This window comes from Megalops cyprinoides, chromosome 19 (assembly GCF_013368585.1).
Source record: "Megalops cyprinoides isolate fMegCyp1 chromosome 19, fMegCyp1.pri, whole genome shotgun sequence".
NCBI classification, from domain to species: domain Eukaryota; kingdom Metazoa; phylum Chordata; class Actinopteri; order Elopiformes; family Megalopidae; genus Megalops; species Megalops cyprinoides.
In genome coordinates, this window is record NC_050601.1 from 13,311,527 (window position 1) to 13,323,895 (window position 12,369).

A 12,369-nucleotide genomic window follows, 5' to 3' on the forward strand; every position below is an offset into this window, starting at 1 on the left:
AAACACTGCCTCCCATGCAAGGAAGATGTATACATATAAATATATGGAATGAAGTATAGCTCATGTCATATCCCATTATGCACACACATTGGCATCCAACTTTTAGTATTAGCCAATTTCTTATAGGAAATAAAATATGTTATCTCAAATTCCTTAACTGGGCAGCAGTGTAGCATAGTGGTAAGGAAGAGGGCTCGTAACCAAAAGGTTGCAAGTTCAATTTCCCACTGGGCCACTACTGCTGTACCCTTGGGCAAGGTACTTAACCTAGAATTGTCTCAGTAAATATCCAGCTGTATAACTGGATAACAAATTGTAGCCTGTGCAAGTCAGTCTGGATAAGAGCATCTGCTGAATGCCAATAATATATGGGTGTGTCACTGCTTCACAACAGCTGAATTTCACCATTACACTGTTATTGTGTAGATAAGGAAACATAGTCTTGAATATGTACTCCCAGAATTATCCCAGAAAATTCATTCTTTTGTCCTTGACTGATCCATCATAAGACTGCTAATAACAGATCTATTTTGTACTTGATCTTGTGAATTAACATTTTTGCATGAGAGTTTTTTTTTTTTTTTAGTTCACAGCTAATGAAGTCCAAATTAAAGTCTGTTATAGGCTGCATCAACACATGATAGGGCAACCAGCTGTGAACTTCTGCTAGAAACATTAACTAGTTACCCACCTGTGGAGGTGTGTGAGAGCTGTTGCTTTTCACAGCACAATTATCATGATCCTGCAGCACTCTGCGCTGTGCAGATGGGGGGTGTGACGCAGGGATGAGCCGCAGAGTCTCAGTGTGTGAGAGCAGTGGACACACTGACACCCCCGTGCTGTGTCCCCACAGAGGCTGGCCAGCAGATGGAGACATGAGGAACATGAGGAGGGGCTGTGTTCGGCTGGTGTGGGACGTCCTGACGTGGCTGCTTCTACTGCAGGTGAGATGGAGGCCCTGAGGCAGAGGGACAGCAGTAAAAAAGTGTGGTGACATATATTTGAATGTGAAATCCAATATATAAAAGAGCACAGTATACAGTGGTATATTTTTGGTATACAGTTTTTCACAAAGTGAAATGTCCATATGCTCGTAAAGTATACATTATCAAACGTAAGGGAGAAAAACCTATGTTGATTTGCATGGTTTACAAAAGCGGTTGTATTTTCTGTTTAGTGTGTACTTACCTCTGTTAAATTGTGATATTCTGAATTGAAATTATTTTCTGTCTAGGGTGACCAAATCCAATGTTACAGAGGTGTAAAGCTATCAGCCATTTTTCAGATTTGACTTAGTTTATTGGAGTCCTTTGGAGAATTCCACGTCCATGTGTTTTTCACGTCTTCAGCCACTGAACAATCTGGAGGAACCCAGATGTACTCCTCCACTTTTTCTCTACAGAGATTTTTGAGCTGACATTTGTACTGCCTGTAGCTGATGACAACGGGACAGTAGATATCAACTCTGTGTTCTGTGCTGCACTGCTATTAAGCTGCCATCTTGGCTAGATGCACAGTGCCGAGCTCCACTGCACACACCCACTGATGTGTGTACCCTCAGCCACAGTTCACAGTTTTGACAACTGTCTGCCCGGTCCCAGTATGATTACTTTGCCGTGGGGTTTAATTTCGGTGCCATTTATCCGTCAGCAGGGGGGAATTCAGTCCCAATGTGGAGAGACAAGAGTCGCATCAGAAGCTGACCGTAATGGGAGTTGGTGGACATCTTGACATTTGGAATCTGAAAAACAAACAAACAAAAATTTGTATCTTTTAACCGATTTTGGGATGGTTGTTCATGCACTTGAACAGACACGTAAGGCACGTCCAGAGATTTCATGCCCGGAGACTGCTGAGTGTATAAGAGCAGGCAGATGTCTTGCGGCTTGTACTAATGCCGTGGATAGGTATGTGTATTGAAAAGGAATTTAACCCTGCCAGCATTAGTCACACACTGTCACTATCAGGGCACAAGCCTGCCAGAGTACTTTCAGCTAAGAAAATGAGTCTGTCATGCAGAAAACTGACTGAACCCACAGTTTCCCATTAGCGTGAATGATTCAAAACATGTTGCCAAAAGTGGTGCTTGAACCAAACAAGGCAGGAAGGCAGAACAAGCAGTGCAGTAGAAAAGCAAATTTATTACTGCATCCCTAGATCCAGCAGCTTCTTTGATGTTGTCGGTTTTTTATCTTCTCCTTAAGTACGTTGACTTACAGTATGACCAACATGAACTTTTTCTCATTTGCCACGGAAATCAACATCAGAGGCTCAGGTGATATTTCTCCAGCTGGGGAGCACATATTCATTTTTATTTCAGGCCCTCCAATGCTAGAACTGATGTAAAAATTTGTCTGACAAAATTAGGAACCACAGTACAATTATGGCTCTGTTTACCTGAGTGTTCCGAATGCTCTGCCCAGCAATTGGAATTTTTATTGACCTATGTGCTTGTGTGTGTGTGTGTGTGTGTGTTTGTATTTGTGTGTGTATGTGTGTGCGTGTGCGTGTGTGTGTGTGCGTGCATGCGTGTGCCCATGTGTATGCGTGCCTGTGTGTGCGCGTGTGTGCATGTGTGCGTGCCTGTGTACGTGTGTGCGTGTGTGTGTGTGTGTGTGTGTGTGTGTGTGTGTGTGTAAGGGTGCTTTGATCATGACCATCACACTCATCACTCTCTGGGATTTAAAGGCCGTATAAGGTGACATTCTTCCTGCTGCCTGCAGTGTCCAGCTGTGTTTGGCAAAGTGCTAGAGGAGACCTACCGAAAGTGGATGCAGTATCAAGAGGACTGCACTAAGCTGATTGAAAGTGAGCCTTATCCTTCAGGTGAGAAACACTTTAGATGCGTCAGGCTGTTAGGGGTTTCAAGTCAGTCAGGGATTTCAGTCCACCCAGCTGGGACTGAAATTGCCAGCTGTTCCCTAAATATCTGATCTAATTCAGGGCATTGGTTGGCTCACACTGACGTGCCAAATGTTTACTTTTTTCTTTTCATTTCAAGGAGTTTTCTGCAACAGGACCTTTGACAGGTATGCTTGCTGGCCAGATGGCTTGCCTGGGACTCTGGTCAATGTGTCCTGCCCCTCCTACCTCCCCTGGTTTGAGAAAGGTGACTGTCGTTTCTTAGTCCACAGCTCCATTCACTCACTGCTATATCTGGTGTTTCCTGCAAGAGGGTGATTTACTGTAGCAGTTTTGTGTTTGGTTGGAATCAGAGGAATCAATCATGCTCTTTCCTGCAGGCTCAGGTTGTAATATTAATTTGTTTTTATCCACAGGCAGACCCAGGGGCCATTCAGTGTGTCTGGTGTGACACTTTGTTTTTAATTTGAGTAGCAAAATTATTGCATTTTTCAAATTCATACATATAATCATGCGGTTATCCTACTGAAATATATGAAAATATTGTTTAAGAATGCATACTTTCTTAAATTAGTTTCTAAAAGTTGAAAATAAATGCCATAGCTGTCAAATGGAATGCCTTCTTTTTTTCCCTGCTTGTTAAGGCAAATGAAAGGACATAAGTATGGTGGAACACTCTTCTGCTTGTGTTTAAACAGAGACAGAAATCATTGGTCAAGATTAAAATGAAACGTGTCCCACCAACTTGTCATAATAGCGGGAGAACCACATTGAAATGTAACTGTTGCTAATTATTAACACATCAAAGTCTTGTTTGACATATTTTTGAAGGTTCATAGGACCTTGCCAGTTGAGCTCTGTCCTGACTGTGCATTGTGTGTCTCTGTTTATGGGTTGTATATCTCATGTATCAGTGCATCAGGGCGTGGTGCGACGCAAGTGCGGTCCAGACGGTCAGTGGGTCCAGGAAGACAGCGGGCAGCCTTGGAGGGACATGTCACAGTGCGAAGAAGAGCAGGAAGTAACATCTCAGGAGGTACTGTGCTAATTGAGGAACAATTGCACAATTGATGATTTTTTTTTTTGAACTGACGTTGAATGTTGGAAACAGAAATTCCTTATTGAAAAATGCTTTCTCTGTGAAGAGTGTTGTAAATCTTAGGCCTCAGCATTAACTGGTGGATGGAACATTTAGCGGGTATTACTCATGTACTGCGCTATGAAAAGAACTGATTTGTATTGCTCCCTAAGGGCATCAGAGTTATTTTTCATGTAAGTGTGTCCTGAGGCACACTTGCAGTGACAACAGCCTCTTGATTGCCTGCGAAAACATACTGGCACACAGACTGTGCAAGTGCAAGCTGTGAAGCTACTCACAGGATAGTGGGGCACGTGGGCACTTGATGGAGGCCGGGTCTGGTCCTCAGTTGCTTTTTATGGCCAGATCATGCACAGAACAAAAGCCATAACGACATGTAGGCGTAGTTCCTATTAGCAGCCACAATATGTGTTATTGCTCACCACACTTGTCAATCAGTTCCTCTCTCTTATTCTCTGTATGTGAACCAGCTAATACAATGCAATATAATGTTCATGTAATTCTTAGCAAGTTGGCAATTGTGAAGCTAGTCATAGCTGCTTACAGGTCAAGTTACTAGAGAGCTGTTTAATTTTATTATATGCTGATTCAATATATCCATGTCTGTGCTATCTAGCTAAAATAATTTGTCGAGCCAGCAACAGATTTTCATATAGTTTGTATTCAGCCTATTTTTCTTTCCTTGTAAATGAAGTCCACCATAATATTTCAAAAAAATTGACTCTTCTTGCTTTCATCTGATTGGTTATGTGTCACTTATTTGAAGTTCAGTTAGTTAAGATATTCCCATGGAGCATCATTGGAAAAAATCTTTACCTGTGGGTACAAGTGTGAGTTATCCTTTTGGTGTGGCCACCTGTTTCTGTTCAAACAATGGTGTTTTATGATTATATCATAACTATATAAAATACGTAAATGACTTAAATTCAAATTAATGGAGCTGACCACACCACACTGATAATTGAGAGAGTAACTATAAACAATAACAATAATTTAAACAGTCATAATAAAAGCAATCATTTGGATCACTGTCGAAGATGTTATAAGGGTTTCTAGGCACGTCCAACCAATCAGTGCCATTTGGAAGAAAAGAATGAAGCATGTACTTGAAAGGAACTGATTGATGTGTTTTGAACAAAAATGTGATTGAGGCTTTCACTTCTAGGAGATGATACATTATTATCCTCGTGGTTTATTGTTGTGGTTATTGTCCTCAGTGTGACTTGGCCCCTATTCTGACTTAGTTTAGTAGTTTGATGTAGTTTGCCTTCCTTTTGAACCACATACTGTGGTATTTCAACAGGAAGATTTTTATGTTGAGGTCAATTTTTCCTTTTTCAATAAATATTGTTTTCAGTAGCACAATGCATTTCCATCCAATGTTAGTAGCAGGTGCTATTTACCGGCACATACTTTACCAAGCTTACAGAATGTCCCAGTCATCAGATTTCAACCCACCAACTAAACCTACCCACTGCAATACTTACTTTCACCACTGCTTGTTATTGTGGGGTTGTGCCATCTCTGCCTGGTTTTCTGTCTACAGCTGTGGTTCAAGCAAATGATGGTGAGCTTCAGAATGCTCTACACGGTGGGGTACTCGCTGTCTCTCTTCACCTTGGTTTCCGCTCTGGTCATTCTGTTGGGAATCAGGTAACCCTCATATATTTCGTTATGCTGTTCTCTTATTTTACTTCTTACAAGGAGGTTTATAGAGGATATGGTGTTAAGTCTCTGCTGGGCTCTTTTGTTACCTCACCCTGTATCTCTTTATTCCCAGTGTGGGGTGACCCATATGCAGGTATCAGTCTATCTGCAAAAATGAGCTTAGTTAACTTTGGCCATCTTGTATATATACTTTGGGGATTTTGGTTTCATTTATATATACCATATTTAGACCCCTCGGTTTTACTTGCTTTCTTGCATGTAGTTCAGTTCTCCAATACCAAGACAGTTTTTCAAGTTTAAGCAGTTAATCTGATTGCACCGCCCCAATCAGCTCAGGTGAGTTACCACCAATTAACCACTGTCGCGTGTTTTCAGTTCAGTCTGACTATTTAGAGCTACATACAATGTATGCAAGTGTGAAATATAAAAATAATAAAAAATGGAAAAAAAAACACAGCAGGGATACGTGCAGTAAACAAATAAACTGGCAGAGTCTGGTTGACATGAAAATGGTGAGTAACAGTCACAGTGAAAATTCAGGGCTTGAAAATGCAATTAAATTTGATCATACTAGGTTTTTTTATGGTCTCCTCTGTCATCGATTGACAATGTGGAGTGAAAACCTGTCCATAAGAAGGGACACATCTTTCAGCATTGACAGATTTGGTAACAACAAACAAGTATTGTTTTGCCTTTTGTGTTAGACTTGGAACCATTTCTTCAGACTCCAGAATTCACTCAAAGACTTCCACTGCACTTCCATTTGCTTGTGTATACAGTTTGTATTTGCCCAGTTCAAATATATGCAGTCCTTGTTAAAACTTGGAATAGGATCCATCGGGAGATGTTTCCACATTTAGACTTTTTGGGCGGTCAGAAATCCTGACAGCCTTAATTAATTTGTGAGCTCATTGACTGAAAATAGTTGATCGGGGTTGTAATATGGTAACTTTATGAAATGTTTTAAGCCGTTGGCATTGATTGTTTTGTCCGTGCTGTGCGGTTTCTGGGCCAGTGCCCAACATTTATTTGTCAGCTGTCCAACTTCATCACATATATTGTGGATTCTTATGTCACAACTTTCAAACCACTGTATTATGTCAAGTAGACTTTTGCCATACACTACAAACAATGCAACCTTTTTCTCCAGCCCCTTGTTCTTCAATAAAGTCTAGAGCTATGTCAACAGCATGGTTTTACATTCATATCCATGTTCACAAATCAGAGATAAAAGTCAGTGTACCCTCAATGGTACTTTGCAGCAGCATGAAGTGTCCCTTCTAATTTTACATGGTTCTCAGGGTAGTTTTCTTGGTAGGGAGGAACAGTTCTCTATAATTGTGTTCCTTAGATGTTTTGAGCTGTGTATTTCATAAGCCTCAGAGGATGTCATTATATTCCTTTAAAATATAGGTCATTGTCTGACACAAATGCAGCCACATTATTAAAATCAAACTCAAAATCCTGTAAGCTTTTTCTGATGACATCTGCAATTTAGGGGTAATTCACAGCGGTGAGGTGCACCGTGTCAGCAAGGATGCCTTTCAGATTGCAAGTGATGAATTTGTCTTGCAGAATAACTACAATATGTAAAGCATAATGATCTTTCCCATTTGTTGCTTTGTCTGTGACTGTAGATATAGTCAGATATCATGATCAGTTCTTTTAATTTGTTTTTATGCAAGTTGGCTGTCTGAAGAAAATAATTCTGACAAAGTTGGTTGACTGATGGAATTGCTCTGCCATTCATGCTTGTCACAATTATGCACTATAATAGTGCATAGTTAATGAGATGACTCTGCCAATTGTTTAAACACTGCTGAACGAACTGCAGAATTATGAGAAGGATAATGATTGAAATATATATCTAATAAAATAATGTCACTGATATTACAATGAATTCAATTCACAAGATTAACCTCTATGCAGATGTTGTCATCCGTTACCTACAAAACCCGACCATATCACTCCATAATTAGGTCATTATGCTCATCAACTCATATTCCAATATATCCGACTACTCTGAGAATTGCAACAAATTGACAGTTTTACTCCTGTGTGGGGATGGCTAGATGCTGCATCTTAACACCCCCCCACAAAAAAATTATACTGGGGAAAAACCTAGGGTAAAATTAACAACCTCAAGGCCTCAATATCCCAAATGTCACCCACTACTACCTAGCAAACCAACCAGTGAACCATGGTGGGAGGGACAACGAACATATTTTGGATCAGGGAAGGTGAGGCGGTGTTGGTTCAGAGCAGCTTAACCTTGGAAATGTATTGAATTTGAAATAAGGAAAAGTTGCAACAGGTTCAGCTGTTTTACTCAAATTTACTCAAATACTGATTAGCTGAAGAATTACACTCAACATAGTTGAGGAGCTTCAGTTAAAGAGAAGTTTAACTGAATAAAACTACAATAACATCATTGAAATGGGAAAAATGAATTACATGTACTTTCTTTATGGGAAAAAAACAGAACACAGAAACTAAATTTTGTAACAATACTTGTGTGACTACCGGTGGTGCTCTACAGCTGTCAGATCTTCTGATCACTCTACATAATCAGCCTGGAGTATGTGCTGACGCAAAGATAAATTGTTCTCATTAGCTACTGTGATGCTGCCTTGAAAGAATAACAATAAAGGAATGGAGCCAACCAATTGATGTGAGTGACCCTCCAGGAACCAAACAGAATAAAACTGACACGAGTGGCCTTTCAGGATCTGAACAGGATAACACTCCAGTCTCAAGGGGCACACAGAGAACACAAAAGCCTTGTGACATGAAATACAGATGAAAACCCCAGAAATACAGCAGTACACTTGGAGACCTGTCAGAACTGCCACCCCCGCCCAATTACTCTTTCAGTCTTTATTTTGTCTAGTGATGATGTGCTGTTCTAGTGAAGCTTAAAATTACTCTGAGACATCAAGTAAAATGTGGAAATATGGGAAAATCATTAGGCATTCCAAAATTAAAAAATCTGTGTAACCCTCTAGCAGGCAGTGTAAATCAGCATTTCCCAAACCTCTCCTGGAGTACCCCTTGTCCTGCATGTTTTAGATCTCTCCCTGCTGCAACACAGCTGATTTAAATGATCAGTTTGTTATTAAGCAGCTTCAGGAGTTCATAACGAGTTGATCATTTGAATCAGCTGTGTTGGAGCAGGGAGAGATCTAAAACATGCAGGACAGGGGGTACTTCAGGAGAGGTTTGGGAAACACTGGTGTAAATGACCATGGTTCACCTGACTAGCTATCCTAGCATTATTGCTTATTGGACGAGGCAGACCAAATTATTGCTCCATTCATAGAATTGGTCCATTCTGGGTAAACTATCCAAATTTACACTCCCATCTCCTGTAATCCGTTTTCCTACAGGAAACTGCACTGCACCCGGAACTACATCCATGCTAACCTCTTTGTGTCATTCATCCTGCGAGCACTGTCAGTCATAGTGAAGGATGCTCTGCTGGAACGCCACTGGGGCAGAGAGATCATGGGACAGGCCGACCTGGGAGAGATGCTCAGCCACCAGGTGTGTTCACTGGCAGTTACCCTGTACAGTTACCTGTTTACAGCATGAGTATTCCACTTTCGATCCATCAGTCCGATCACTCTTTATCCCTGTAAGAATCCTACATTGTTTCTTTTTCACACATTTGTCACTCATTTCAGAAACTGCTGAAAGTGCATATAATGTTGTGTGAGGACCAAAAAAACAAACCTGTGTCATGTTTTGCTTGTCTTTGCATCCATAGGCTGCCATTGGATGCCGGATTGCCCAGGTGGTGATGCAGTATTGTATTCTGGCCAATCACTACTGGTTCTTCGGAGAGGCCATCTACCTGTACACAGTGCTCATTGCCTCTGTGCTCTTAGAGAATAACAAATACACTGCCTATATTTGTCTCGGCTGGGGTAGGTATTCTTCCTCATTGGCTGAATTCTTAAGAATTTCGAGGCTTGTCTTGTCTGTTAACTAAGTGGTATTTTTATGTTTTTATATGCAGGAACTCCTATCATATTTGTTATTCCATGGACGCTTGCCAAACTACTTAAGGAAAACAAAGAGTAAGTGTTTGATGGACATTGGTGTGATACAGATACAGTCTCTGGATGTTATTTTGGAATATTGCAGCGTGAGTCTCAACACAAGATAAAGGCATATACATGTATTCTGTATTTGCTCTAAAATGACACCTTACAATTTCTGTCCCTGAAAGATGAATCTTTGGGGCAGGATAAGCTGTAGTGATTTAAGTCTGTGTCTGTATTTCAAATGTCATTGCTGATGTAACTAAGGGGCTGTACATACTAGATATTTACTAATAGACATTGATGCCTTAGGATGTGGTTCCTTTTTATATATTCTTGAACAAAAATGTGAAGACCCACAAGCTTTTACCCCAGTCATGGAATTCGGTTGATAATTTAAAGTGTCTGTAGAGCTGTAACTGTGTCATTGATTTAGTTTTGCGTGTTTTTCCAGGTGCTGGGCAGTCAATGAGAACATGAATTACTGGTGGATAATCAGATTTCCTATTCTGTTTGCCTCACTGGTGAGTGTGACTCCCGTACTTGGTAATGCAAAATTGACTGTAGTGTATTCAAGAAGAACCTTTTCCATTATACTTGAGGAGTAATTATGAATGAAGAATGTTTTAGTAAATATTGTAAATGCTTTGTTTTGACATTTAACAATAATTTCATGTTACATTGGTGAATGGGTTAAATAAACCTGGAATTTTGTGTGCTTCTGTAATTATCCTTGAAGAGCTTGTGGTTTCTTATTGCACGGACACCCCTTTTCTGCAGATCAACTTGGTGATCTTTGTGAGGATCTTGAAGGTGATCCTCTCCAAACTACGAGCCAACAGTCAGAACGGGTATCCTGACTACAAACTCCGGTGAGAGAAAGAGAGGGAGGGAGAAAAGAAAGCAGAGAAGGAAAAGGAATGAGTGGAGGAGAGGGAAAGAGAGGGAGTGAGAGAAAAAACACAAAAAGAGTGAGAGGAACAGGGAAGATACACAGAGAGAAGCAGAAGCAATTGAACTGTCCCTTCCTGTTTGTCAGGCTGGCCAAAGCAACCCTGACCCTTATCCCCCTCTTTGGGATCCACGAGGTCGTCTTTATCTTTGCCACCGATGAACAGACCACTGGTGTCCTGCGCTACATCAAGGTCTTCTTCACCCTCTTCCTCAGCTCCTTTCAGGTGAGCTCCTCTGGGGACACCTACATCCACAGCACTGCTCCCACACCCAGTCCTCTCAAATGTCTAAACTTCTCTCTCCTTGCATGCAGGGTTTCCTGGTCGCTGTACTGTACTGTTACTCCAATAAAGAGGTGTGTTAACCATCTTCATACTCACTGCACTGCACTTCTGTTAACCTTGCACTGCACTCATATGTAGTACTAAACCTGCATCTTCTATCCCACCCTACCAGATTGACAGTTGTTTATGCTATGTCCTCTCTTCAGTTTCTTTACTTGTTCTTCTCTGTACGGAGTTAAAGCATTAGTTTTAGTTTTATCGGTAAAGGCTCAGTGTTAGTTTAGTTTAATTGTTGTGAATTTGAGAATGTTTCATTCCAGACATGCCATCGTTTGCTCATTTTGGCCATCATCAAAATGATAGTGAGGAAAACAAAAGCGTGTCTTCTGTGATTACTCATCTAAAGACTGAAGGGCTGATTAGTGACCATCTGGTAGCGGGAGTGGTTGTGCCAAGTGGGTCATGTAACATGTTCTGTGCCACAGGTGAAGACGGAGCTTCAGAAGAAACTGCGCAGCTGGAGGATGGAGGTGGGCGTGGCCTGCTGCAGGCAGTGAGAGACGGCAGAGGAGCTTGTCGCACACGCTGCTCTGACTGGAAGAAAAAAAAAAATCATTTTCTCAAAGAGGATCTCAAACCTTACTTGTTTTCTGACTTTGGAAATTTGCTGAGAAATGAACATTCCACCCATACACCCATACAGTTGTGTTGTCAGTTGTATCATGAGAAGCTTAATGTGATCATTCTCTCAGCTGAGTATAGTTTTATCTGTTAATTATGGTTGCTTATTGTTTGATGTTGTGTTTAATGATATAGAGGACTGCAGCTTGCATAGCTGTAAAACTCACTCCCTTGTTACAGTATAATTAACCCCTTATGTTTAAGATGCCTTGAATAATAGTTACCTGAGACTCTTGTTTTAATGCGTTTTGGCTGAAGGCTGCTGGGTAGATCAATCTTGAGAGGTGTTTCACACAACTGCAGCCTGTCAGAGCAAGAGTACCAGTTACAGTAATAATGTCATTATGTCATCTCAGGTATTGTAAATATTTTGGCAACCCTGGAGGCACAGAACTGAAGATTTCAAAGTACCACTGTAATCCAGCTGGGGTTTTTTGCTTGAGTTTTTCCTTGCATGTTTTCCAAAAATCTCCACATTAATGAGTTCAGACATAGTTATCGACCCCATATTCAAAAATAGGGAAATATTTCACAGATTGTGATGCAGAGGAAAGAAAGTAGTGCCGAATAGCAGGATGAGTAAATTAACATTAAACTAAGGTCCAGATTAAGTCTAGTAATTTAAGTCCAGTACTTTGACCTTGTCTTTGAAGTAAATCCAGCGTGACATTTTAAATAAATGAACCAAAGCATTTGCTCAATATGTTTCATTGAGTTCAGTAAGTGCACAGCTCACATAAATTTTGGATCAATCACTTTATAATTTAAGAAACTCCAT

General features: G+C 40.7%; 1 protein-coding gene across 1 annotated transcript; it reads left to right on the forward strand.

Moving 5' to 3' along the window:
* The first annotated feature begins 785 nt into the window (after positions 1-785).
* On the forward strand, positions 786-11,467 carry LOC118794619 (glucagon receptor-like). The gene is made up of 13 exons (XM_036552874.1): positions 786-944; positions 2,724-2,826; positions 3,002-3,109; positions 3,777-3,898; positions 5,508-5,614; positions 9,016-9,172; positions 9,396-9,555; positions 9,648-9,708; positions 10,127-10,196; positions 10,453-10,544; positions 10,712-10,850; positions 10,940-10,981; positions 11,396-11,467. The coding sequence occupies exons 1-13, from the start codon at positions 786-788 to the stop codon at positions 11,465-11,467; spliced, it is 1,392 nt and encodes a 463-aa protein (XP_036408767.1).
* Positions 11,468-12,369: the final 902 nt, after the last annotated feature.

Excerpts from the sequence above, each read along its gene's own strand:
- LOC118794619 (XM_036552874.1), top strand. The coding sequence starts at position 786 with ATGAGCCGCAGAGTCTCAGTGTGTGAGAGCAGTGGACACACTGACACC. Across the intron at positions 9,173-9,395 it reads GAGAGATGCTCAGCCACCAG|GCTGCCATTGGATGCCGGAT; the intron begins GTGTGTTCACTG and ends TTGCATCCATAG. Across the intron at positions 9,709-10,126 it reads CTACTTAAGGAAAACAAAGA|GTGCTGGGCAGTCAATGAGA; the intron begins GTAAGTGTTTGA and ends GTGTTTTTCCAG.